Genomic DNA, 27,047 nt, shown 5'->3' on the forward strand with positions numbered 1-27,047 from the left:
CACCTGTCTCCTCACAACCACTCTGGAGGGAGGCAGGGCCCCAATTCATCCCCCAGGAAGCTGAGGCACGGGGAGTGGGATGTTTGCCCGAGGCCACATGGCAGGAGCCACCCAAGGCGACCTTTCCCCCCACTGACCTGCACTGTCCTTTGGTTCCACAAATGCTGGTGACCTGGGGGAGGGGTGCAGTTACTGAGGGCAGCCCGCCAAGGCAGAGCACCGGCGTCCACCCCCGGGGTCTCCTGGGGAAGGTGGGTGCGGGCACAGCCAGCCATGCTCCCAGAAGCCTGGACACCTGTTAAGTTATCTCATATAAAAAGCTGTATGTGGCCATGACGGTCAAGTCCAGCCAGGAGTCAGTCACCACCAAGCTCAGGTTTGTGCGTGAGGAAGCAGTCTCAGCCATCACCCCTCCCTTCCTGAAAGAGGTGTGGCTTCCAACAGGGCTGGGGAGGGGGCTCCGGCTAGGAATGGAGGCCGTGGAGAAAAGCCCCACGTCCCTACAGAAGTGACTCACCACACACGTGTCCCAGAGTCACAACCCTCCCAGGGAAGCAACCAGAAGCGGCCCTGAGGTTTCCTGAGGCCCCAGCGCGGCCCCACTACCTGCAAAAGCTAAGACGCTGCCTGCCCAGCGTCCTGTCCTCTTAGAAGTGAACAGCCCCGGCGCAGCCCCTCACCGTGGGGTGACGGTGACAACAGTCTAAGTGCGTTTTATTGCCCATCTGACAGTTCAACACAAGGAAACACTCAACAGAAAGCAAACAAAGCTGGCTCCTTGTGCTCATCTCCAGACCCGGGGCCTCTCCTCCAGCCGGGTCCCCCTCCCCGGGAGGCGCGGGCTCCGGGAGAACAGTGCCTCCCACTCCTCCGTCTGGGGCGGGGCCAGGCCGAGCCCTCCCCAACGGCAGCCCCCTCCTGTGCAGCATGAGGTACCTGGGTTCCACGGAGCGGGCCGCCGCTCCTAGCTCCTGGCCTTTTCCTGGGTGAGCCTTCAGGGGAGCTGGGAATCACCCAGGGAGTGGGCAGGCAGAGGGGGGAGAAGGTGGGCATGGGAGGTGGCCAGAATGGGGCTTCCAGGGCAGGGGCACCCAGATCAGGGGAATGAAAAACAGGAAGCGGGTGAGTCACTGCAGTCAGTCCAGCGGGAACAGAGACCACAAGGTGGCAGCACCTGTGCCCAGCGGGTGTGGGCGCTCAGCCGCGGGGTCCGCCCTGCCAGGCAGCCTCACGTGGCCTGCCTCTGCCTGGCCGAGGGTTGCGTCCCCCCAGCACTCACATCACTGATGTCCTAGAGCAAGGCCTGGGGAGAGAGGGGCGCTACCCCCAGTCCACCCAGAGCATCCCACTTTGCTTGTGGCCCCACCAGGTCCCGTCTCCATGGAATCAGTGCCCCAAGAAGGCCATAAACAGGTGATGTACCCATCTCCCCAGCAGTCAGCACGGACTGTGTTCTTCCTAGTCATCTCTAACCTCAGACCCGAGTCCGAAGAGGTGGGGGGCTTTTCCAGACAGCCCCTCCAGTGGCCCTGCTTCCCAGTGTGTTGAATACGAACTCACAACAGATCTAACTCAGAATATTAAGAATGTTCCGTGTATTTCCTGAAGAGCTGTGGCTCAGGCCTGCTGGGTTCTGGCTGCTTCCATCCAGGAGAACTGGTCCTGTTGGCCCTGGTCAGTCCTGAGCCCTCAGGCTCAGCGAGGGCTGGAGGCCTTGGGGACACTGATGCGGGCTGTGGGGCTGGGGACCGGGCCTCTCAGAGCTTCCTCAGCCACGTGGGCCCGGGCCTGCCCATCAGCCTCCCCGCTGGACCCCTCGGGGGTGCCTAGTAGTTCACGAGTTGAGCCGAGCAGATGCCATCCTTTTTGTCGAGCTGCAGGAGTCAAAGGTGCGGGGCTCAGTGGCCACAGCCGGGGGTGCGTGACATATCCAGGCCAGGCCCCCATGAACCCCACCTTTCCTTGTCCTCTGCCTCCTCCCTCTTCAGCAAGCCCCTGGCATGTGCTGTGCTCCCCCTGTCGCCGGGGCAGCATGTGTTTCTGACCTCCAAGGCCTTATGCCCTTCACACTGGCAAGCAGAGGCCAGGACAGCACCCCCAGGGCCCCTGCCCTGCCACCCGCCCCTGCACCCCCCCCAGCACTGATGCCTGGCACCTGGTGGTCCTGCCTGGGAGCCACACTGGGCTTCTGGGCCAGGGGCGGCTTCTTGGAGGTCCCGCTGCGGGGGGCAGGGCTAGGCCGGCCGGGGTCCTCCTCACCGGGCGCCCCCACGGCCCCGGCCAGCATGTAGTGCTGCTTCCGCAGCTCCCCCAGCCGCACACGCTCCACCTCCAGGGTCTTCTCCAGCTCCAGGACCCGCACCTGCAGCCCCGCAATGCCGTTCAATGGACCCCACAGCCGTGGCCCAGGGAGCCTTCTTGGAGCTCAGCCATAGGAGAGGGACAGGAGGAGGGGACAGGGGAGGATGCAGGAGGGACAGGGGAGGATGGAGGAGGGACAGGGGAGGATGGAGGAGGGACAGGGGAGGCCGGTATGGAGGAAGCTGGGCTGCTGGGTGTGGGTGCCTACCTGGGTCTCCATTTCCTGCTTCTTCAGCTTGATGAGGGAGAGGCCGGAGAAGTCCATGGTGTCTGTGACCAGAGGGAAGGGTAAGTGTCTGGGTGCCAGCCTCCACCCCGGCTGCTACACCAGGACCCCGGCACTCGCCTCTGTCCTCGATCTGCTCCTGGCCCGACTTGGTAGAGGCCACCACGTTGGCGGCCATCTCGTTGACGGCGCGCGAACACTCCTGCAGGCGACTCAGGTGGGGGCTGTGCTTATTGGCCTTCACCTGGGGAGAGTGCGGGTGGGTCAGGGGCCTGCTGGGCTCACCCCCTTCCCCTCGTCTCCCTGCCCAGAGCGGAGAAACCCGAGGTGAGAGGCTGAGCACGGAGCCTCACCTTGGAGGCCGCCACCAGCTGGGCTGTGCTGGCCGCGATCTCGTGGGAGCAGACGATGAGTTCTTCATACTTGCCCGTGTGAAGCACCACCTTGTCAGCTGACTCCCTGGGGGCAGAGCCAGGCAGGGCCTGGGTCTCCAGCCTCATGGACAACCGGGCCACCCCCACGCTCCCTCCCCAGACCCTGAGCACCACACACCCTGCTGCGCCCCACCCCAACCTGGGGCGACATACACCAGCTGTGTGGCTCCCCAGCCCACGGCCTTGGAGGCAGAGATGAGGCCTTCCGTCCACCTGGAGTTCTTGGCATAAAATTCCTGCTGCGTGGCTGCCCCCTAGTGGCGACAGGAGAGCAGGGCGGACCAATGAAGGACATCACAAGTGGCAACAGATCCCCCACTGAGCCCTTCTCCCCTCACCCCAAGCACAAGGGCGCACGCCCGGGCCATGTCAGGGGCGAAGCTATGATTCCCAGGAACGCTGCATGCGTGGGAAAGGTCTGCCATCACTGCACACTTCAGGTGTCTCGTGCCAGAAAGAGCCCCATGGCCAGGCTTAAGCCACAGGGTGATCTGGGGTCCTGCCCCTTTCAGGAATCTGTGGCCCCAGCGGTGTGGGCTGCCCACCAGGGACGGGCCCACTTGGCCTAGCGAGGGAGGTGCTGTCAGACCAGCGGGCAGCCTAGCTCACCCTGCCGCTCTCCACAATTTCCTTCTGCAGGCTGGTGGACGTTGTCACCAACAGCCGGATGGCCTGCCGAGACCAAGACACATGTCACTCTCAGGCGGCCCTGCCAGGTACAGAGCCCGCCCTGGGGTCCCAGCCGGCCACTCACCTTCATCAGGTCTGTGCAGGAGTTGAGGATCCTGGGGAGAGGAGGGAGGGGTGGGGAAAAGAGAAGGATCTGCAGTGTGGCCCCAGAAGCCCCTGATGAGCGTAGGGAGTCTGGTCCTGCCTCTCATGGGAAAACCACTGGGCACTCCGCAGGTGGGCCCACAGGGCGGGTGTGCTCTGCTGGTTCCCAACCCTTCTTTCTACAGCTGAAGTCAGGACAGAACCCCCCTTCCAGATCTGGGAAGGCTGCTGGGAAACTGCCCCACCCTGGGGGGCAGAAGTGGGGCTCACCTCTCGTTCACCTCCAGCTTCACCCCAGAGCTGGCATGGCGGGCCTGGTTCATCATGTCCTACACCCAACAACAGAGCTCTGAGCAGGCTGGGAGGAGGGCAGCGTGGGAGGCAATGGCCCAAGGAGGGAAAGCCAGCCACCCCCCCCCCCCGCCGGCACCCCAGGTCTGACCTACAGGGGCCGTCTGTCCCTCACACGGAGGCCGAGTGCAGAGGTGGGTGCAGCCAGCACTCGGCCCAACCCAGCCCCCAGGGCTCCTGCACGAAGTGGAGGCACCCCTGCACCGGGTCCTCACCTCGATCCTCCGCACGGCATCTTCGATGGCCGCAGACGTGGCCGCCATCTCCTTGTCCACCATAGCCCCAAGCTCCTCCTGACGCACATCCAGGCTCTTGGGCTTCAGCTCCTGGGGGACGAAGGTATCCAGGGGTTAGACAGGGTGGATTTGACCCCTCGCCACCCCACAGAGCCTGGGAGAGAGGCTGGGGCAGCCATGTTCTGTGTCCTGCAGCCGCAGGCTCTGCACATGGCACCTGTACAGCCCAAACTGGAAGGAGGTGAAGAAAAGTTGGGGATGTAAGCCCCACCCAGGTGCCCTGGCCTGTGCTCGCAGTCACGGCTGCACACCTCACCTGCCCCAGCTGAAGGATGCCCTGCAGGGGACCCCGCACCAGGCCAGGCCGGGCCTGCAGCAGAGCCTGCTGATCCTGCAGCTGCCCCACGAGCTCCAGCGCCCTGCCCCCACACTCCCTGCAGGTGTCGATCAGGCCTGCGGGGAGAGGGCGGGGAGAGAGCCGTGAAGGGAGCCGGCTCCAGGAACCCTGGAAGACCCCACACGCAGGCCCCAACCCCGTCTGACACCAGGACCTGTCCACAGCCCCCTCTTGCCGGGGTCGCCCAGGAGGACCACTGAGATACAAGGTCAGGGCTCACTTACGGTCAGCAGGGTCAGTGGGGGCCAGGTGGGAGGTGGCGCTGCCTTGGACAATGGTGTCCGCAGCCAGGTGGGCAAACTGGGTCAGCGCTGCCACCAGGGCAGAGGCGTCTACGCAAGGAGAGTGGTGAACCTTAGCACTGCCGCTGCATAGCTCATCCAGCTCCCAGCCCAGCAAGCCAGAGACAGGCACCAATCCCCCAGCTTAGGGGGGTGGAGGGGGAGGGAATCACGCAGCCAGAAAGCAGAATGGGAACCACACTCAGGTCTGTGACCCCAGGCCCACAGGGCTGGGTTCCTTGGTGGAGCTGGGCTCCGAGGTAGGGGTGGGGGAGGGGAGTACCTGCTCAGCTTCCTGATTATGGGAAACCTCCCCAGAGGCAGAAGGCAGCGAAGGCCTGGTGGACCCAGCACCTCAGCTGGCGGCCTCTGCCCTGCCCACTCCTGTCCCAGCTGTACTTACCTGCCCTGGAGGTCAGGTACTGGTCGTGGCCCTTCTCCAGGGCACTCACTGCATCCAAGGCCGACTGGGCCCTGCTCACCAGGTAGTCTGCAAGCACAGGGAGAAGCAGTGAGGGGCGGAGCCCGGCCTGAGGCCCCATCATCCTTCTGCCCGCCTCTCCGGGTGGGAGGGAAGAGGACCACGGCTCGAGCGCCTGCACCTGCACTGGGGGCGGCCCTACCCGGGGAGCTAGTGCAGCGCAGGTGCAGGGGGTCGTCCAGCTTGCCCACCGCATCCCGCAGAATGCCCTCGGCCTCAGCGGCTGTGCTCCGGAGCACGGCGAACTGCTCATCCAGGAGCCTTTGCTGCAGCCGCTGCTCCTGAGACTCCTGCCGGAAGCGGGGAGAGGAGGCTTAGACCCCACTGCCCCCCAGGGTCAGCCCCACGGGCTGGCAACCAGCCAGGTCCCGAGAGGAGACCCTTGCTGTGGGGGAGGAGGTTCTGAAAAGAGGCCCTGCTCCACCCCCAGTGCTTAGGCTCAGGAGTAAGGCGGACAGCTCAGTAATGAAAAGGAATTCTGTCCCGATTCAGCTGTTAACACGGGGGGGGGGTATGGGGATGGGGTATGGGGGAGAAGGAGGATTAGGGGGTGGGATGGGGAATGGAAAGGGGGGAGGGGCAATGGAAAGGGCGGAGGGGAAGGGGAAGGGCGGAGGAGAGGGGGAAATATAAGAGCGAGAGCGCGAAGCGAGGGGAGGGGTGGGGAGGGGAGGGGAGGGGTGGGGTGGGGGCGGGGCAGCTACCTTGTCCGCCAGCCGCCCCTGCAGCTCGCCCCTCTCCCGGGAGCTACGCTGCTGCTCCTGGCTCAGCGCCTCCTCCTTCTCCCGAACCAGGCTCTGGGCCGCCAGCAGGTCCTCCTCCCGCTGCCGCACAGCACTGCTCAGCTCGTCCTTCTCTGCACTCAGCGCATCCAGCCTCAAGCTCAGCTCTGACCCGCTCTGTGAAAACCTGGTGTGTGAGCGAGGCTTCCAGAGGCCGCGCCTGCCCCCCTCCCCACCTAATCAACAGACAGTTCCTGCGGCCCCATTAGACCGAGGGCCAAGGACCAAGTCCTGTTTCTCACGCATCCTCCCAGGTACGGGGTCAGAGCCCCACCCCAAGAGCACCGAGGGCCCCTCTGAGCCAACCCAACTCCTGTCCCACCCGATCCCAGGAGGCCACCCTACCCAGCGGCCACCACACCTGCTCCGTGCGGCTCAGGGCCTCCTGCGTGCGCACCAGCTCTCCAGCCTTGGCCTCCAGCTCCCTCTTGAGTTTCTCCAGCTGGTCACTCTGCTCCTCCAGCTGGGACGGGACAGGACAGCACATCACAGGGACTGTGGAGCTGGAGGGGATGCTGCGGGGTTGGGGGAGGAACCCACCAGGCAGGGCCTGTGCTCACTGGACGCACCTTCATCTCCGACTCCCGCTTCACCTGCTCCACCTGGAAGGCCAGCTGCTCCTTCACCCGCGCCACCTCCTCCTGGCTCTGCTGCGTCACTGTCAGCTGCTTGGCCGTGTCTGCGTTCTGCACAGGCGGGGGCCAGGCTCGGAGTTGGGCTCTGCAGGCGCCGGGGGCTCCCCTCCTCCCGCAGGCTCCGCCCCCGCCCGGCCCACCTTCCGGAGCAGCTCGGCGTGCGTGTTGATGAGCTCGCTGTGCTTCTCCTTCAGCTTGCTGTAGCGCGCCTCCGTGGCGCTGGCCCTCTCTGTGCAGGAGGGGAAGGCCGTGAAGCCCACCCCGCGGCCCCCAGCCCACCCCGTAGCCCGGACCCCACCTGCCCCGCTCGGCCCCGCACGCACTCTCGGCCTCCTCGCGCAGGCCCTGGTTGCGCTCGCCCTCCAGCTGGGCGGCCCGCAGCTGGGACAGCTCGTGGCGGAGCTGCTCGTTGTCCACTAGGGCCTTCTGCTTCTGCTTCCGCTGCTCCTCCAGCTCAGCCTCCAGCGTGTTCACCTGGCCCTTCAGCTGCGAGATGTACCGCTGGGCCTGCGGAGGCAGGAGGGGCGTGGGTCCCGCGGGCGGGGCAGCCGCAGGGTCCAGCCCCCCTCGGCCGCGCCCCTCACCTCCAGCTTGATCTTGTCCAGTTCTGCGCGAAGCAAGTCCACCTCCCTCTTCAAGGTCTCAATCTGAAGGTCCCTGGGGACAGAGGTCGGGCAGAGTTTTCCCAGGCCCACAGAGTCCTGGCGTTCAAGTTCTGTCAACCAGGACAGTCAGGAGACCCAGGCACAGCAACTGGTCTCATCGGTGGCCCCTTGGGATTTGGGCACCGCTAGTTCTTGTGAAGGCTATTTCAGTCCCCCGGGCCCTCTCACCTGTCGTCCTTCATGGAGCCATTGGGGGGTCCAAACGTCTGCTCAAAGAGGTCAGCCACCACCTGTCACAGCAAAGCACGGTGACCTCTGCCCCAACTGCCCCAGGTCCTCCTGGCCAGGAGAGAGAGGGAGACAGCCCAGGGACCGTGACCCCCCAACACCCCTCCTCAGCAAGGGGGCAGCTCACCGCTGGCTCCCCAGCTGGGGGACCCGTGCTAATCTCAATGAGGTTCTCAGGCTCCTCGTCCTCAGGGGCCTCCTCTGGGATCACCACCACCGGCTTGATGTGCTCCGCCAGCGCCGAGGCCCGCAGGAAGTTGGGAGGTCCCTGCGGGGGCAGTGGGTGGAAGGTGCTCAGCAGCCCCACCCTGCCAGGAAGCCCTCCCTCTGCCAACCCCACAGCCCACGTGGGGCACCGCCAGCTGCCCAGGGTCCTCCAAGTGCACACAGCCCAGGGCAGGCACCAGGGCTGCAGCGCAGCAGCGGCCTCTGGAGGGCGCCAGTACCTCGGGCAGCCGGGGGATCTGAATGAGTCGCTTGAAGTAGAGCATGTCAGAGGCTCTGCGGAAGAAGTTTCTGAGACTGCCGGGAAGGTGGGAGGGGAGGGACGCGGGTCAGAGGAGCCAGGCCCCAGCGGGCGTCCCCAGCGCATGTGGCTGAGAGTCACAGCGCCTCTTTCCTGCTATCCTCAGCCCCACCAAGGCTGGTACCTGTGGAACTGCTCATGGAACCGGTCCCTGTGACCTTGCAGAGTGTCCGCAGGGAGACCTGGGGGCAGTAAGGTTTAACTGTAAGGTCTCACTGCTCTGTGGCTAAGACTTCAGATCCACTGCCTCTCTTTCCCTTCCCCGTTCCTCCAGGTTCCAGAAATTATAATATTATATAAAATTATTATAATATAATATAATATAATCATAGATTAGAGAGGTCACCAGCCACCTGGCCAGGTCCCGCCCACCATCGGGAGGGCCAGAGGAGACCCCTGTGAGGGGTCAGCTCTCTGCTGAGCGAGGGAAGGAACCGTGACCACAGCTCGCACAGTTCACTCATGACCGGCTCTGCCGCACCTTCAAGGCGCACCCACACTCATGTGCCCGGGGCTGACACTGGAACAGCTCACACACCCCGGGCCAGTGGGTCTCGAAGCAAGGTCTGGGATGAGCCCTTTCCGAGGGTCTGCTGGGCCCAGACCCTTCCTGAACACGAAGGAGACGCCACGTGCCCGTGCCTGTCGGAACACTGCCTCCTCCCAGGCCAGACGTTTAAGAGAACAGCAAACACGTGAAACTATGCGACTCTTACTGTATCTCTGTTTTGGAAAACAGTGATTTTTCATAACAAGAATGTTTTTATGTTAATGGATAATGGAGTTTATTACTGCTATATTTAATTAGTAAATAAAGATACCTTGGTTTCATTCCTGTGTGTCTATCAACACAGCCCTCTGGGGCTTCGGCTGACCCTCAGGGCCCGAGGCAGGGGGGCGGGGGGTACTCACAGGAGTGCAGCTTGAACATGAGCTTGACCGTGTAGTGGTAGAGGTGACTGCAGTCCTGGATGACCTGGATGAGGGGGGCCAGGCGGCACTGGCCCGAGGACATCTGGGACACCGCGATGGCTGTGTTGAGCTGCCGGAAAACTGCAATAAAGAGGGGCAGGAGGAGCAGCCTGAGCTGGGGAGCCAGGGAGGTGCAGGTGCAGAGCCCACCCTGGCCAGAACTGTAATGATGGCCGTGGTGAGGACAGTGGCATCTCACAGCACTGTCACAACAACCCGGGGATGTGAAGACGGGGCAATGGCCCGGGGAACGGACATTACAGCTCCTGGCCAGGCAGCAGGGCTCTACCCCAGGCCTGCGGACACCGACGTGCTCTCCTAGGCCAGGACAGACTCTGTGCACTGAAGCTGCCTAGAACTCAGGCCCAGCGCTCCCACCAACTAGGGTGACAGCAAGGGGGCAGCAAATAGAATCTAGCTCAGCTCTGTGGGGGTGTCCTGAGAGCCTCCGGGGGGAAGGCCAGGACTAGGAGCTGGAGGGACAGGGTGACTTCGTGGGGCCTGTACCCACGGGCCTCCAGCTCACTCTGAAACTTTGGGAGGTAAGGAGGCCTGAGGCCATGCAGCCCCAAGGCCTCATCCTGCAGACGTGGAAACAGGCTCACAGCTCAGGACACGGCTCTGCAAACCCCAGGGGTCAGTCTCCCCTGCCCCTGAGAATCAGCCTTTCATCCAATGGACCAAGCAGGAGGGAAAGGGACAGACATACTGCTGCCCCAGCCGGCCTCCTCTCCGGGGCAGGGAGAGAAATGACCGTGAGGAGGCCCCCAGGGCGGCCCACCCGGGACATGTTCTGGATGGGCAGGCGCCAAGCCAGGGCCCTGCTCTTGCTCTGCCCGGGGTGGGACCATCCGCCCACCTCCAGTGACACGAGACACCGGGAGGGAAGGGACGAGGAGGAAGGCACTACATGCTGCCCCTCACCTGCTTAAAACTAAATTCCTAATGACATGTCATGTCAAGTACACTTTTCTTGCAGAAACTTAAAACACACATAAAACACTATTTGGGGTTTAAACACAACGTAGCCATTTCTCCACTGAGGGGTGTTCAGGACATTTCCCAGTTTTGGCTGTTGGGGGAACGCCCTCCGGCCCCTGTGCCGTTTCTTAGGGAGGAGCCAGCATGCGGGGTGGGGGCGCCCACCTTGGGCTTCCTCCCCTCCCCACTGGGAGAGGCACAGATCTGCAGGGCAGCTGCCCTCCACTCCCCGGGTCAGGTCCTCGGCTGGCCCTCCTGGGCATGAAAGGTTCAGATGCCCCCAGACTGGCCTGGCCTCAGGAGTCTAGACACCGGAATGCCAGGAGGTGCCCAGACCCACCTCTTTCTAACTCCCGGTTTCCCTTAAAAAGGCATTTGCTTCTCACTCTCCTGCGGGGAGCACTGAGTCACCCACAAGTTGTTATGAAGCTGCCACTTAGAACAATCACCTCTGCAGCCTGGGGAGGGTGAGCCCCCTGAGATTTCCTGTCCAGCGGCTGCTGGGTTCCTGGGCTGGGAAATCCGATGTGACTCAGAGTCCTTTTTACAGCAGACAATGGGCCAGACGGCCCAAACCAACTGTCACGGGGCAGGATCTGCAGACGCCAAGGTCGGTGGGAACTTGGGTTGCGAACCTGGAAAGGAGGCTTCTGGTGCCCCCTTCCCCATCCTCCCTGCCTTGAGGCCAAGGGAGTGGGTTTGTTCAATGTAAGAAATGGCCAAGACCGTGCCCTGGGCATACCCAGCTGGGGCCTGGCGTCCTGCAGGGGCAGTAAAGGCCTCTCTTCCCCAGCTTTGAGGGCACCTGGAGGCCTCGAGACCTGCTCTTGGCAGGGGCGTGGACCTCAGGGGGCAGGTGCATTTAAGAGCGGTAAGTCAGGCTGGCCACTAGGGGTGGCAGGTCTATGTCCCTCTTGTCCCAACCCTGGGCCCTAAGGACTCACAATCAGACCCCAGATCATATCCTCAGCTACTTACCTGATTCAGAGAGCTTCAGCTCGCAGTCCATGTAATCAAACATCTCCACGGTGAGCTGGAAGCTACGGAGAGGGATGGGCAGAGGAGGGCTAAGCCACAGGGGTGTGGGGCGTGCCCCCACAAGACGCCCCAGGTCAGAGAAGGAGCAAGTTCATCAACATGTCTTTGCAGATACAACAGTCCATCAGCCAAAAATGCCCAGTTCCAGGTACACCCCATCCCCTTAGCTTTGGCCTCATCTCCTGAACATGACCTTCAGCCCCAGACCGAGCACAGCCCCCAGGGAAGCTGGGTGAGGGTCACTGTAGGAAGAGACAGGGGAACCCAGGGAAGGACTCACATGTTGTTGACGTCAGTCCCAGCGGCCTTCTCCAACACCTCGTCTGTCACCTCCAGGCCCGCAGGAAACTGGGGGTGCTGCAGAGAGGACACCCCCACTCAACCATGGCCCCTCTCGGCCCTGGCCCAGAACCAGTTCTAGCTTTTGAGGGAGGGAAAGGGGCCGGAGGAGCCCCCTCGCCTGTGGAGCCGCCATCTGCCCTGGGTGCCAGCTGAGAAGGGGCTGCAGCAACTGCAGAGACCAGGGGAGAGGGGACAGGAAGTCCAGCCAGAGCCAGAGGCCGCCCCAAGCCAAGGGCAGGGCTGAGACCACCTCCAAGCCCGCAGGAACGTGCCAGGGCCTTGACTTTCCCGCCGTCCTGTCCTGAGTCTCCTCTGGGGTCAGGTCGGGGCAGGACAGAGCCCACCTTCCCTCTACGTCCTAGGACATCACGGAGGGAAGAGCCCCGGTCCCTGCAGCCCCACGACTCTCCGAGGAAACTACCTTAAGGTGGAAGGAGATCTTGGTCAGCAACAGTTTGGTGTAAACATTCACCAGCTGTCCGTATCGGTCATGCAAATGCCCCTGCGGAGACAGGGCCCCAGGTAAGGACTCAGTGCCCGGGAGCACGCGCAGGGCAAGCAAGGAAGCTGAGCCAGAGACGCGAGGTGGGTACCATTCCCTCACCCACCCACACTGTCACTTATTCACTCGACAAACACTGCATGACCAGCCAGAGGCGGCCAACCCCCTCTCTGCCTATCACTCTCTCTTCTTATCATTTTTGCCAAAGAAACTCTTGTGACAAGAGAGCTCTTTGTCCGGGGCAAGAGGCCAGCTCTGAGTTGGGATACTTTATTAAAGTGGTGGCCGGGGAGGCACGTTCCAACGGGCGCGTGTACACATCCTCCCAGCTGCCTCCTCTGTCACTTCCAAACACCACATCCCCTGCGGCCACGCCAGCTGGCCCTGTGTCTGCAAATGGCACCAAGGATGCCGTTTTCCATCCTTCAAGGGGCTTCCTCTCCACAGGCTGGTCAGTTCCCAGAGGCCACCTGACCCCGCCTGGCTGACAGGCCCCAGCAATGCTCCCAGGGGACAAAAAAGGCCAGAGGCCCTCCCCTCCACCCAAGAGGAAGCCTAATTCCTGAGGGTCTCGGAGTGGATCTAGCACACAAGCCCCGCGGCTCTGTGAATGAGACTCCTGGGGACCTTGCAGAAAACACAGGTTTCCAACCCTGAGACTCAAAGGCAGCCGGTCCGGGGGGGCTGGGAGTCTGCACCCCTCCCTCAGCCGGACAGAGTGGAGTACTGCCACACTCCCCAACTCACAGGAGCTAAAGGGCGAGTCATTTCTGGAGCCAGAGGGCCCACTAGTGACATGTTTGAAACTTCTGGTGCCAGGCGCTAAAAGCCAGGCTGTAATTTCTTTTACTGATGCTCACCTCCCCAAGCCGTGGCCCCACATAACATCTCTAACTTGCTGAGAGAAAGGCAGAGGACACCCATCCCAGGTGCTCTACTCCCTCAGACCATGTGCTGGGGGCCCAAACTCCAAGCAGGACTTTCTGGGCAGTGCCACCTGCGAGGCACTCGGGCCACGTGCCCGCTCCCCGCACCTACCCACAGGTCTCCAATCTCCCGGATGTTGCTCCGATACCGCTGGCAGTCATGCAGCACCTGCACGGAGGGGGAGACGGCGGGCAAGGATGAAGGGTCCCGGCCCCGACACGCCTGTGCCTGCACTAGCTGCGACGCCGAGGGCGCAGGCCTGGGGTGGAGGGCAGCAGGGGGGGTGGGCCTGTCCGGAGCTGAGGGAGGCAGACGTGGGGACAGTCTCTCATTTCAAAGGTCACCACTCTGCCTCCCTGGGGGCTGGCCTGCTCAGGGGGTGGCAGACGGAGGGCCTGGGCCCAGGAGGCATGGAGTCATTGCAACAGGAGACCTGCCCCTTTGGAGAGCAGTGGGCAGCGGCTACTCACATTGGGGTGCCCATCTCGGAGGACCTTGTGGAGGACATGGCAGAACTTCCAGCTGAGGATGGAGCTGCTGGGAAGCGGCAGACCGATGGCATAGGACCAGAAGGTGAAGGCCCCCTTCTCATGGTGGGTGCCCAGAATGATGCCTACCAGGTCAAGGCCAAGTGCAGGCAGCAGAGACTCTAGTCGGGGGAGGGTCGGGCTGCTCAGCAGGTACAGCTGGACAAGTGACTGACCGCAGAGGCGGACGGGGAAGGAGGGCCCCAGTTCGCCAAGAGCCATGGTTCTCGGCCAAGTAAGAGAAAGGCCAAGGTTACTGCCACGGATTTAGGTGGCCCGAGGGCCTAAGACAATAGGTGGCCTTCCTACGATGGGACTTGGAGTCTGGAAGGAGGTGAGCAAGGCTGGCCCAAGGCCACAGGAGACACGCCCCATCAGGCCACCTGCGGCGCCCACTGCTCCCCACATTCATTTTCCCCACGTCCTCCACCCACTCCCCCAGCTCCTGGGGCCCAGACGGACAGGGGCAGGAGGATACGCCGGGCATGCTTCTCCTTCACGGGGGCCTCCTGGGTGTTGATGGCTTTGCTGATGCTGATGGCCTGGGAGGGACAGAGGAGGCAGAGGTCAGAAACCTGGCAGCCTTCCTGGGAGAGACCCCACCAAAGGGGGAAAGGCTGACACACAGACAGGGCTGGCTCTTCCTACAGGTTAACGGCAGGTGCAAAGGGGCTGCCGTGACCCGAGCCCTCACAGGCTGTGGACTCCCCCAAGAGACACACGTCACCCCCACTTTGCCGTGGGGCACAGCCCAGAGAGACAAGGCCCTCACAGCCACTACGTGCAAAACCAGCTGGTGGCAGGGCCTGTAACCCTCTGTCCACCCACTCCGCCCCACCCTGAGCTAAGGGCCTGGGTGCTTGTGGACTGAGAAGAGCTGCTGGTGAAGTTAGTGGAAGGGACAGGACAGGGTCCCCGACCAATGCAGACTCCCCCCAGGCCGGCCGGTGCTCCCAAGTCTCCCCCAGCTCCGGCACCAGGGCCCACACTGCCCTTCGCCCAGGCCGTCCAGGGAGCTGGCTGTGCAGGGCAAGGGTTCAGGGTACTGTACGCTCACCCTGCAGCCCGGCCCCGCGCAGGCTTGTCAACAGCCCACCCAGCAGCAGTGGGGGCAGGAGGGGACAGGGCGGAGAGGGAGCCCCGTGGGCCAGCGGGGGCTTTTTCTTTTTATCCCAGAGGCCACTGTGCTCTCCACCTCTGGCTCGGGGACAACAGTAACTATCCCTGCCGGGCACGGAGGCGACTTCACTCATCTACAGTCTATTGTGAACTGACTGTGGGCCTGCTCTGCAAGGCTGAACGTTTCCTCCATAAGAAAAGCAACCCCCTGGGAGCCGGCGGGGCTTCCTGCTCCGCCCCGCAGACCTAGGAGCCATGGGGCTGGGGGCTGGGCTGGGGGCTGGGCCAGGCCCCTCGGCCCCTCCCTCCCACCCCAGCTCGGGGCTGACCTCCTTTCACACACAGCACCCATTGTGGCCATTCCTGGCGCGGGGCTGCAGGGTGCACACCAGGCCCCGGGTGCCACTGTCCTGGCATCAAGGCCGCTCTCCCAGCCTGGCCTCGCTGTACCAGGGACCTGAGAAATGCAGACAGGCTCTGGCTTCTCTTATTCTCGAAGCCTCAGGGAGCCAGATGCAGAAGGCTCTCCATGCCCATCTGTTCTGTGTTTGCCGACCCTCTGCCAGCACGGCCTCCCTGAGGCCACACGCCTGTCTTCATTCAACAAGCATCACTGAGAGAAGCTGCGCCCCCGCCCCACCCGGCAGAACTCTGCCCAGGGTAGTGGCGATGAGGATGATGATCAACAACCAGCAACTTCCCTGTGCCTGGCACAGGCAGCAGGCTCCCAGTAACAACCTTGGCAAGTCATCACGAGCCCACTTTCCTGATGAGGAAACTGAGGCTCAGGGAGTTCAGGTATCTTGTCTGTACAGCTAATAAAGGCAAAAGGTCTGGCTGACTCCACGCTCCGTGTCCCTAACGACCCTGCTATACAACCCTCAGGCACCTCCCTCCAGTACAGCGGACGCCGCAGTGCAGGCGACAGGGGGTGAGGGCCATGGCTCCCAGCAGCAAGCAGCAGCAGCTCGTAAGCAGGGAGCGCCTGTCTCCGGGGGTGTGTAACCCCATCCGCCAGCCGCCCTGACACCCGAGCTGGCTCTTCTGACAACTGCCACCTGGTCCAGGAGGTCCCAGGCAAGAATAGAGCAGAGCCGAAGCCACACATGCAAAGCAGGCTGCCCAGGAGGCTGCGAAAGCAAAGATGCAAACTGCAGTCCCAGGGCAGATGCCAGGAAGGGTGTGCTCACGTCTCCCTCCTGGAGAGCAGCCCTCCCTGCCCTCCCCCAGGGCCTGCACACAGCTGGGAACGGGAGCAGGGACACACCCTGAAGGGAGGGAGGGAAGGGCTGGGGCCCAGGGTTAAGCATTCCTGCCCCCCAGTCTTCCCCGCAGGCCCCTAGGCACACAAGCTTTCACTTCATCATTGGTCCAAATGTAAACCGAGCGCCCTCTTCCGGCTGCGCACCAGACCTCCAGAGAGAGCATCTGTCCCTCCCCTTTGGGGTCTCTGCTAGCCTGTCACCCTCCCGGCCACCCTATTTAAACCTCCCTGACTGATGCTTCTCCTTGTGCTCAGCACCCCCGACGACGACAACGGTGTCTTCCTGTCTGTCACCCCCCCCCAGCCCCAGCCCACGTCAATGCCAGGAGGGAAGAGGCTCTGCCCCTGTGCTACGGGGCCGGGCACATGGGAGGTTCTCAAAAGCAGTGAGGGAGGCTCGGGGGACCCAGTAAGACGTGGTGACTCAGGCACACGGCACCGCTGCCTGGGCGCCAGGCCTCCCCCCGTCCCTCCCCCCACTGACTGCAAGAACAGGGTCCCTCCCGGCGGGAACACGGCCCCGTTGTGTGCAGGCGGCAGATGTGTGGGCCGGGAAGCCTCACAAGGAGGCACAGTGCTCACACAGAGGGGGTCTGTGGACGCCGCACAGGCCCGCTTTCCCTCCCAGGCGCCACAGCCAAGCCTCGTCCCAGGAGGGGACGGCAGGCCCAAGGGACGCCTGTCGCCTCCCCTGACCGTCCTGAGTGGGCCACAGAGGTGGGGAGAGCACTAGGGTTCTTCTCTGCAGCCCTGGCATCTGCCCTGGGCGATTCTGACACAGCTTAGCTTCTGGGTTTACAGGAGAGGCAGCTCTGACTGCCAGCAACACTTGGTTCTGTCTACACAGCGTGGCATCCTCACGCCGGCCCAATGGGTGACTGTGGGAAAACTGAAGGATAAGGGGGAGTCAGAGGGGCATCATGGGGGCTCTCTCCGGCCTGCCAGACTGAAAAAGGCCCCCACCTGCCCTGGTACAGCCACGGGGCAGCTCTGACAACAGCAAGCACAATCCGTCCCAACGGGCGGGATCGAGGGCGGGGGAGGGGGTCTTCTGGGAGAGGCAAGCTTCCAGCGGACTGGACTGACTAGGGCCCCGGGGTCGAGATGGAAAAGCCAGAGACGGAGAGAGGGCCCTGGGCGACCGTCTGGGGCTTTGTTTACCGGGATGCTGTCTGACTCTGAGAGGTCGGCGCCGGGAGCAGCTCTCCCCACTTCTGACCTGGGGCAGCAAAGCGCAACAAGGGCAGTAACGGTGGGTCTGTGAGACCCCCAGATATGCCCAGAGAGACTCCGGGGGAGGGAGCTGGAGGGTCAGCAAGGACAGCAGAGGGCGGATGGACCGTGAGGGAGGTGATTAAACAGCTTCCGACAGCTGCTGCTCCTTCTGGGCTAGAAAAATCCGAGCTCAGGCCCCGGGGAGGTGCCTCGCTGGGAACCCTCCAAGAGTCTGCACCTTGTTCCACCCAGCGCCTGGACTCCCGGTGTGGGGCCTGACCCTCCGCAGGGCAGGGTGGGGACCACGCCGCGGGCTGGGAAGGCTCCAGCAGGCTCCAGACACACAGCCAGACTCGCCAGCACTGAGAAGCCCGCAGGAGGCGTATTTCATGCCGCAAGGCCAGCAGACTGTCTCAGTAACTGAACAATAAAACAGTTTTTGTTGACTTCAGCTGTGTGCCAGGCATGGTGCTGAGCACCTCATTTAATCTCCTAAGTAACGCTGGTGGCAGGAAAATCCAAGCAAGGAGGTAAATCACTTGCTCAAAGGTCAATGATTAAATGCTACCGGGCACTGACACCCTGCCACGCACTGTTCTAAGCACTGTCCCCACACAGACGGCCCACACCCAAGCCCCCATGAACCTGGCAGAGAAGCTCCCAAGGTGGCTGGGCAGGACTCAGACGGGGTGCTTCAGGCACCACTGGGTCCCAGGCCACCTGTCTCACTGGGGTAGGGGTTGGGCCGAGGGGTCCATGGGCCAACACAGACGTCCTTCCCTGTCCCACCGCAGGGACCCGCTCCAGAGGGCCTGCTACCACTCAGGGAGGACCTAGGCCCACTCCAAGTCAGCATGCAGATCTCGGATCTGGGAGTTGTTCAAACCATGGATGGTAACAGCAACCAGGCGGCACCAGGCAGTTCACGGGGCTCCTCCAGGCCTCCCCTACTCCTGCCGGTGAGGACGGGCTTCTGACTTCAAGCCCCGGCCTTTCGCTCAGTGGCTTCTGTCCTGCAACCAGGGTGGGAATGTCCGGAAACGCCTCTTACGAGGGCCCCACCGGATCCATGGGAGCCGGAGCCTCAGGACACACCTGTCCCTGCTTCCAGGAATAAACTCATTCTTGTTCGTCTAATAAAAATCCAGTCTGGTGCCAGCAGAAGCGCCGGAAGTCAAGCCTGAAGAGACAATCCCAGGACCTAGCCAGACAGAGCCACCAGTGGCATTATTTGTCCCTGCACCGGTGACTGCATGGATACACAGGAAAGCATCTTGGTGCTGTTCAGCAGGGAGCACCCATGAGGCAGCCAGGCTGGGGCAGGAGCCCCAGCAGGTGACATTCCTGAGAGGCTTGTCACCTGGTATGGACTTGAGACAGAAACCTTGGGGTACAGACACCATCAGTGAAGCCAGGCAACCAGGCCGGGACGCTCGGGTCAGTGGCAGCAGCAACGCTGTTCCTGCCCCATCGCTTGTGGGGCTTCACGCCAGGCAAAGGGGCCGCACAAATTTCAGGAAGAGCCAAGCAGTCGGAGGACAATGTCGGGGGACAGTCACTGAGGATGGAGGAGGAGCATGAGCCACTCATGGGGCCATAGCCCCTCAGCCCAACGCGTACCAACACTGGAATGCCGTTCTGGAAACCCACAGCCCTCGGCAAGGGGTCAGAGCTGAGTGACCGTGGAGGCTGCAGCCCTGGCCGTTCCCTGTGAGCTCCAACCCCTCCAGGCTGTGGGGAGCTCTGCACAGCAAAGGGATACGGACTCGGGGAGACCCCTTCCCCAGGAGCCCACGCACCTGGCAGCCCACACGAATAGAAGCAAATACAGGTCTTCTCGGCCAGTTTCAGCCCATGGACTCTGCACCTGTCCACCCAGACTCACCAGGGAGACTTCGCTTTAGAAACTTCCCCTTTCCCGCCTGGGAAGCAGGAATAAAAAACCCTCAAACAAAACCTTGCTTTGTTCGAGCCACATGTGTCTTCCTTCTGTCCCTCAAACAGGGCAAGCCAGGTCCCACCTCCAGGCCTGGCTGTGCTTCTGGGGTCACCTTGCTCGGAGATGAAACGCCCCTCCTGAGGGGTCTCCCCTAAACACCTTAACTAAAGCAGCCCCTCCCTCCACACGGACAGCACCCTCCTGCTCACGTTCACCCAGGACATTTGTTATCTGAAACCAACCCATCTGCTGACCTTTTATAGTTTCTACCTCCGAGCCCTGAACAGATGCACTTGGCGTGAGAAATGCTGTTGGTCTTGCTCCCTGCCGCACCTCCAGTGCCGAAACCCGTGCCTGGTGGCCAGTAAGTCTTTACTGGATGAGAGAAAGAGCGAGCACTTGAATGAGCAAAAGCTCTTTCAAATGTAAGCACTGGTTAAATTCAAGGCAGTGAGTGTCTCTTTCTCCAGCTAATAATTTAATCACTGGAATTAAAGAGTAAAGGCAACCATAAGACAGTTTCTATTTTTAAAATCAACCCTGAAATGAATCAGACTTAATCCTCCTTGTACTGTTATCATGACGCTTAACAGTGGCACTTGGCAGGGACAAAAACATCCTTCAAAGAGCAGGGGCACAGGGACAGGCAGAGAGGTGGGTCAGCCTGCTTCAGTGTTTTCAGAGTTGTCTGAAGGACAGAGAGATCCCATTCAAATGCTTTTGCCACCTCAAAGGCCATTGATGAAAGCAAACACAGGATTTCTGCAGCTGAGGCGGTGGCTGGATGTGGTCACGTGCAAAGCAGCGGGGAGCTCAGGGCCGGAGGTCTGCAGCTCAGTCACTTCAGCTCACGGGAGGTCAGTGGAGCAAGGCTGTTCCTGCCAATTCGACTGTCCTTCCCCTTCATTCATGTCCCCTGTCCCTGCTCTCTCAAGCCTGGCCTCTCAATCATTTCACCATTTACGAAACTGGAGGGAGGGCGGTGCTTGGAGGAGGGCGTGAGCCACAGGCAGGAGCCTCCCACTCACCAGGATGAAGTTCACAGGGGCCACTGCCACCTCTCCCCAGGGCTCTGCAGGTGACAAGTGAGGAGGAAGAGGAGGAGTAGAGGACGTGGCCCCGAGTCCCATCTCCAGGATGGACAGGCAGCTTCCTTCCCTGGGCCCTGGTGACATGTCTCCACAGACCTGTCTGTCCCATAAGCCAGGGGGCTGAGTCATTCCCTGGCAGGAGAACCTACGGCAGTTTGAAGACTGTTTATTTTAGCAAGATGGAAAACAGCCCCGCCACTACTAAACTTTTCTCCAAGGGCCCGGTCTCTCCCTGCAGTGGGTGCCACGGTCTTTTAGGCCTCACCGAGCAGCGGCATCAAAGGAAGACCACCGGCCTCCCCGGGCTGGCTCAGCACACACACCGAGGGCGGCCCCTAGGCCGGGCACTCCTGGGTGCTCGGACGAAAGAGGGGCCAACACTGCCCCTGTCTGAGGATCTTGGGGTACAGGGGAAAGTGCTTAGGGGCTCAGAGCAGGAGGCAATGCAACCTCTCCTCCGTGACCCTGGATCTAAACACACGGCCACCCGCACGTCCACCCACTCCCGCAGGGTCAGCACAGCGTCTGGGGAGATGGACACAGGGTGAGTAACATCGCGAGAACTAGGGAAGCCCAGTAAGGCGCGGGCAGGAGGCGGGCAGCTGATGGCTTTGCAAACAAGGTGATATTTGAGTCCACCGTGGAATCAGGTGGAGCAGGGGGAGGGTATGGCTTACAGTGCAGCCCGGCTGGCACAGGCCCTTTAGGCCGGAGTCTCAGGTTAGCCGGCTGGGTTTCCCTGTCTCCCAGCCAAGCAGGCCTAGACTGGACTCCAGAGTTTCCGCTTTAAGCTGCTGGACTGCAGCGCCCAGGCGGGTTTCATTCACAAACGGGCAGGCCTGCCAGCCTGGGGGCCAGATCAGGAGCGCAGGCGTTTCTGCCAAGGCAGCTACTTTGGGCTTCCCCTGGGAGTACCTTCCAGAGGACAGTGTCACCTGGAATCAGGGGCCTGCTGTCCAGAAAAGGGGCGGGGGGGGCGGGGTCTGGAACATGAGCACCGCAGGATCTCTCTTCCAGGAACAGCTGTGCCCCACCTTCCCACCTCGGCCCAACCCTGGCAGGGATCTGCTTCTCTTCCCAACAACCCAGTCCCGCCCTCCTCATTTACAGAGGCTGAACGAGGGACACAGGAACAGAACCCAAGAGGGCATCATTTCTCCTTTCAGTCCAGCCTGCTTTTCCGTGCACAGCTACTCAGTGCAGCATTTACTCTGCATCGGGCACGGTGTCGTCCTGCAAACCTCACAGCCGCTCCGTGTCTCGAGCACTGCTATTATCTCCATTTCACAGATGGGGAGACTGAGGCACAGTCTTCCCCTTAACTGCCCTGCCACAGCGCACCTGTCCGTCTCCCACCTCTCTGACTCCTTTGCTGAAACGAAACCTCTTGTCCAGGAGAATGATCTTTATTATCTTTGCATAGCATTCCCCAGAGCACCGGAAGCAAGCCAACACACACACAGTAAATGTCCTCACGAACGTGTCGTGGGACAAACATGCATCAAAGATGGGGAGGGGGAGGGGAAGGAGGAGCAGCCCCAACCCCGCCCTGGACCAAGAGGTCAAAAGACACCTGGGGAGCCCAGGGGGATTCTGGCAGGACTCCCCAGGAGCCAGGAAGTCAGCTGCCCTGCGCATCACCAGTCAGCAGAACCAGGTGGATGGTGTCTCAGGGGCATGAAACAGCAGTGCAATGAGAGGCGAGGGCACAGCTCACCACCCGTGACCCACCCCAGCTGGCCCTGCTCTGGGGGCGGGAGAGGAAGCAGCAGGTGCTGATGTGCGGCGCGCGTCCTAGGTGGGTTGTCGCCTGCTGGTTTCTCTTCTCCTTTTCAGAAAGCCTTGGCTGGCCCCTGTTCTCCAGCCCCTCAGCCAGCCTGCACGTGCCCGGGCAGCCGGGTGGGCGGAGCTGGGGGTATTCTGCCTTCCACTACAGAGTTTAATTTCCTCCCAAACTCGGGGGTGAGGGGACTTTTTAAAAAAAAACATTTAAATGAGGCCCCAAAGGGTTAGTGACTTGAGTGTGGTAACACCACAGTGTCTACAAGGAATAACGAAGACAGACAGGGAGTCCGCCTGCCTGCCCAGCAGAGGTAGGGTGACAGCACGGGTGGGAAGGAGAGTCAGGGCAGAGGAACAGCGTGTGCCAAGGATGGGAGTCTGAAAGACCACTGCCTATTTGGGAACAGCCTTCAAACCAGAAGCTCGAGTTAAGTTCCCAAACCTGTCTGGGCCCTGTGGCTTTAATAATGAGATTCTAAAGAGTTCCTGGCTGGGAAACTCCAAAAAAAAAAAAAGATCCACATGTCCAGGGCTTCAATTCAGGCCAATTCACACCAAGTCACCAGCATTTAGACGCTGGCAAGTTTATAAGCTCCCCAGGTGATTCTCAACCCGTGCCAGTCAATCCAGTAGCTGCTGGCCATGTGTGGCTACTGAGCACCCCAAACATGAGCCCAGCTGTGAGTGTCAAACACAAAATAGATTTACTGACGGGGAGGGTATAGCTCAGTCAGTGGTAGAGCAGGTTTAGCACGCACAAGGTCCTGGGTTCCATCCCCAGCACCTCCTTTAAAATAAATAAACCTAATTACCTCCTCCACCTCCCCCAAAAAGCAAAACAAAAAAAAATGTTTTAATGGATTTATGAAGACTTGATAGGAGCAAAAGAATGTAAAATATCCCATTCATAATTTTTATAGTGATTACGAGTTGGAATGGTTGTAGTTTGGATACACAGGGCTAAATAAAATATATGATTAAAATGAATTTCACCTGCCTGTTTATGTCAGTGTGGCTCAGTAATCTAAAAATTATACACACGTGGCTCCCATTCAGTTTCTACTTGATAGCACTGTTCTAATGCGAGCCAGACTGAGAAGCCCTGAGTGTCAATAAATGTTAATCTTTACAAGATTTCGATCCTACAAAGGCTGCTGAGGGGACACGTCACTCTCTGACCTGGAAAATTGGACCTATGAACTGTTTTCCACCTGCTGCTCCCCCTCCCCAGCTCCTTTCCCACCAGAAAACCCCTAACACCTGGGTAGCTTTACCCCAACGCCTATCACACCCCACCACCACCCCCGGGCCTGGCTCACTGAGCAGTGCGGCCCCTCTCGTCCTGACCCTCAAGGAAGCTTTCCTTCTCCTGCAGGGGAAACTGAGGCCCAGAGCAGCAAAGGGGCTCACAGATAAGGAAAAAGCAAGCTTGGAGTTTAGCATTTCCAGGACTCCTATCTGCTGAGTCTTCACTCACAATAAGCCTCAGAGATTGATTTCCTCTCCAGTAGAAGGATAGAAATCGTTCTCAAATTTTAAAGCTGTTTTTTGAGGGGGTGGAGAAGGGAGAAAGGTGGCCAGCTGACCATGTGCACAGCACTAGACTACACGTTTCTGCATTCTGGATGCCTTCATTGCTTATTGCTGCTATAACAAATCGCCACAAACTCAGTGGTCGAAAACAACACAAATTTAGCACCTGACAGGACTGGAGGTCAGCAGTCAACATGGGTCTCATGGGGCTAAAGTCAAGGTGCCGGCAGGCCTGTGCTCCTTTCTAGAGGCTCTACTTGCCTTTTTCAGCTTCTAGAAGGACACCCGAGTTCCTCCCTCTCCAAAGCCTGCGATGGCTGGGGGAGTCCTCACCTCGCCTCTCATCACTCCGACCTCCTCTCCTGCCTCCCTCTTCTACTTTTAAATGCCCTGTGACTACACTGGGCCCACCTGGACAACCCAGGCTAAGCACCTACGTTAAGGTCAGCTGATGAGCATTTTCCTATCAGGGACTGTAAAATACTCACAGGTTCCCGGAATTAGGACACGGACATCTTTGAGGGGCCATACTTGAGCCCTACCTCTCTGTATCTACATCTTAAGACAGCCCTAAGGAGTACATGGAATTACCTCTATTTTCACAAGACGAGGAAACAGATTCAGGAGTTAAGTAACTTGCCCCGGGACACAGGCTAGCAGTCAGGTACACCTGCCTACAAGTGCCTTCCACGATATCACACCACCTTCTTAACAAGACAGGCAATTGTCAGGTTCAGAATACGGGTATACCGTGTTCCATAGTATTCTGCATTCAGAATAGCACCACAACAAAAAGCCAATACAATGTTGTCACTTCCATTTTGAAAAGGGGTTTTACCACCAAAGGGACTGTAGTCATAGGAAAGAACAGACCAGCTTTCTGGACGCCACCCCTGGGATTTTAACACCCACACACACACTCAAATCATGCAACAATCACAAGTACCACCACTCGAAGGAAGTACGACTGCCCTCCCTTCACACTCCTGACCAGGGCGCGGAAGGGACCTTTCTGCAAAACAGGGTGTGACCTGCCAAGAAAGCTAATATGGAGGCATTTTTCCTCCTCCTGACCCAGGAGTCCAGGAGGAAAAGTGAGGCTGGCAGGATGGCGGGGACTTAAATTCTAAGGAAGCCCAAGTGCCCCTCTGCTACCCAGGGCACTGTGGTCAAAGTGAAGACACGCGTTGCATCCCAAAGGGAAGGTGCGTCCATGGGTGGATGTGTTACTTTCTGTCCAGAAGGAGGCCCGAAAGCAGCAATCTCAGCTGTCTGCATCCTTTCCACCAATGGGGACTGGCTGACAGCTCACTAGATATTTCTGGGAGTGATCTAATTAAATATTAATCATGCACAAAACCTTATTCCTACATCTCTCAGTAAGTCACTCTGAAGACAAGCAAACCCAGACAATGAACTCAAACTCCATTTCTTCAGAAAAAAGAGCCCCAGAATGGGTAAATCCTCTGAGATTCACCTATTACAAATTATTCATTATAAGTCACCCTCTTGGGCGGCGAGAAAAACCCAACCAGGAAGAACAAAATACGCTCTTGTTTATCAAACCAACCACCAAATGTGTGGTCCGGTAACAGGAAGAGATTCTTTCCCTTTGAGCTTTAGGAAGGTTGCCCTTGATTTATAACAATTTAAGGATAAGATCAATAAACTTTAAATTCCATCTCCTCTATGTAGCAACCAGCCCTCTTTATACCTCCTCAAAAGTACGGAAAAAAACTAAAAATCAGTGAATGAATCAAGCTCTGACAACACCCAGGTTCTCTCTGCCAATTAAAATTTTCTCCCCATCCTTCCACAAGTTCCTGGCACAATTAATTGCATATTAATGACTTTAAATGCCACATTTGTTTTTCTGATGGGCTTTCCGGGCTGAAAATATACCGTGGGCCAGATGGCGATCGCAAGGATAAATTAATAATTTGCAGCGAGGTTAGCTCAGCACTAGGATTTCAGAGCCAAGGTTTCATGATCATTTTCCTTGTTAGTCTCAAGCACAAAGGTTAGATGTTTCCCCTGCATTTTTTTTTTCCTTACTTCAAAATGAAAGTTGTAAGCTGCATGTGCTAACTTGATCTAAAAGAAACCGCAGAAAAAAGTCACTGCTCCCCGCAGGGAGACGTAGGAAGGAACCTCTTGCTAGTGGCAGACACAAACGTCACCATCCCGCTTCACACAGGGGTGAGAGGGGTCCTTCGGGCTTCCTTTATTTCTGAAGCAAAAATTTTCTGCTGTTTCAGTCTTGGCTGACTTATTTTTGGCAAATAAACACGTATGCTCTCCCCCTCCCCCAGGCGTAAGAACACCTCAGTGTTTGTAAAATAAAAAGGAACAGAAAACCAGAAACAGAGCAACACCCTCAGCAGGAGCACATGGACAGATAAACACTCCCGTCATTGTTTCATTTTTAAAATAACCTTCCCAGGATAGGCCACCCCCTGGAAGAGATGCAGGCGCGTGGGACGTGCGGGAAGGGAGCCCCAGGAAGTTTCTGTCTGTCAGGCGCCGGCATTTAATAAGGGGGTGTGAACCTGTTTATATGTGGGCCAGCGCTCGGGCAAACAAGTCTGGCTACATACGTGAAACTTTTAGCCCAACAGATAATAAGATACCGTGCGGCCCTGAAAACAGCTCAGGAGAAAAGGAAACAAGGAGTTTCCTTTAAGGAAATGCATTGCTTCCCCGAGGAGGGGGCTTTTTTTTTTTTTTTAAGGCATGGAAGAAGGTGGCAGGGTTCCGGGAGGGGCGGCACTCCCCGGGCAGAGAAATCCAGTCGGGCTGGGCCGGACGGACGCACCTTGACCCACCTGGCCCACCGCCGTGTCTCGGCCCCCTCAGCTCCCGGCCACCTCGGTCCCCGTCCGCAACTCAGACCTTGGACACCTCGGTCGCCGGCAGCATCTCAGTCCCCGGCCACCTGGGTCCCCCGCCACCCCGGCCCCGGCGCGCGCTTCCGGTTCACCTGCGCGCGGGGCGGCTCGGGCGGCGGAGGCCGGGGAGCCAGGTGGCCGTGACCGAGATGCGGCCGGCGGAGCGAGGTGGCCGGGGAGCGGCCCGAGCCGCGGGCGCTCCGGAGGCGGGCGCAGGCCGGGCCCCGAGGGACGCGTGCGAGGGGAAGGGGAAAGGGCGCCGCCCGCCCTCCCGCCCGCGGCCCCGCCGCTCGCCTGGGTCTTGTCGAACTGCTCGCGCTCGGCCTCCAGGCTGTGGCCCGGCCTGCGGCTCAGCACCCGCGCCGGCACGTTCTTGATGCTGTTCATCCTGCCGCCGCTGCCGCCTCTGCCGCCTCTGCCGCCTCCTGCGCTCCCGGGCCCGGCTCCGCGCGACTGAGCGCGTAAGACCGCCCGCCCGAGCCTAGGCACCGCCAGGCCGTCCGCAGCTCCGCGCCTCGCCGCCCTCCGCCCCCCCGGAGGAGGAGCCGCC

The 27,047-nt window shown here is 60.1% G+C and overlaps 1 protein-coding gene across 3 annotated transcripts; it reads right to left on the reverse strand.

The window, feature by feature from the left end:
• Positions 1-696: 696 nt before the first annotated feature.
• HIP1R (huntingtin interacting protein 1 related) lies at positions 697-27,026 on the reverse strand. Of its 3 annotated transcripts, XM_032471716.1 has the most exons (32): positions 26,792-27,023; positions 14,145-14,208; positions 13,610-13,752; positions 13,251-13,307; positions 12,132-12,212; positions 11,649-11,725; positions 11,309-11,370; positions 9,290-9,430; positions 8,502-8,559; positions 8,298-8,373; positions 7,979-8,119; positions 7,792-7,853; positions 7,543-7,615; positions 7,282-7,465; positions 7,099-7,187; positions 6,893-7,009; positions 6,685-6,786; positions 6,246-6,440; positions 5,684-5,831; positions 5,464-5,550; positions 5,004-5,111; positions 4,699-4,835; positions 4,362-4,472; positions 4,066-4,124; positions 3,776-3,806; positions 3,631-3,693; positions 3,175-3,275; positions 2,941-3,046; positions 2,708-2,831; positions 2,570-2,631; positions 2,156-2,362; positions 697-1,874 (listed from the first exon to the last, which is right to left on the reverse strand). In XM_032471716.1, the coding sequence occupies exons 1-32, from the start codon at positions 26,882-26,884 to the stop codon at positions 1,827-1,829; spliced, it is 3,207 nt and encodes a 1,068-aa protein (XP_032327607.1). In that variant the 5' UTR covers positions 26,885-27,023; the 3' UTR covers positions 697-1,826. The 3 variants fall into 3 exon arrangements, 1 of the variants encoding a protein (XP_032327607.1); XR_004316695.1 differs by lacking the exons at positions 697-1,874; positions 2,156-2,362 and having other exon boundaries at positions 2,614-2,631; positions 3,161-3,275; positions 26,792-27,026; XR_004316694.1 differs by lacking the exons at positions 697-1,874; positions 2,156-2,362 and having other exon boundaries at positions 2,614-2,631; positions 3,140-3,275; positions 26,792-27,026.
• Between the last annotated feature and the right edge of the window lie 21 nt (positions 27,027-27,047).

The sequence above is a fragment of the Camelus ferus genome, chromosome 32 (assembly GCF_009834535.1).
Source record: "Camelus ferus isolate YT-003-E chromosome 32, BCGSAC_Cfer_1.0, whole genome shotgun sequence".
NCBI lineage: Eukaryota > Metazoa > Chordata > Mammalia > Artiodactyla > Camelidae > Camelus > Camelus ferus.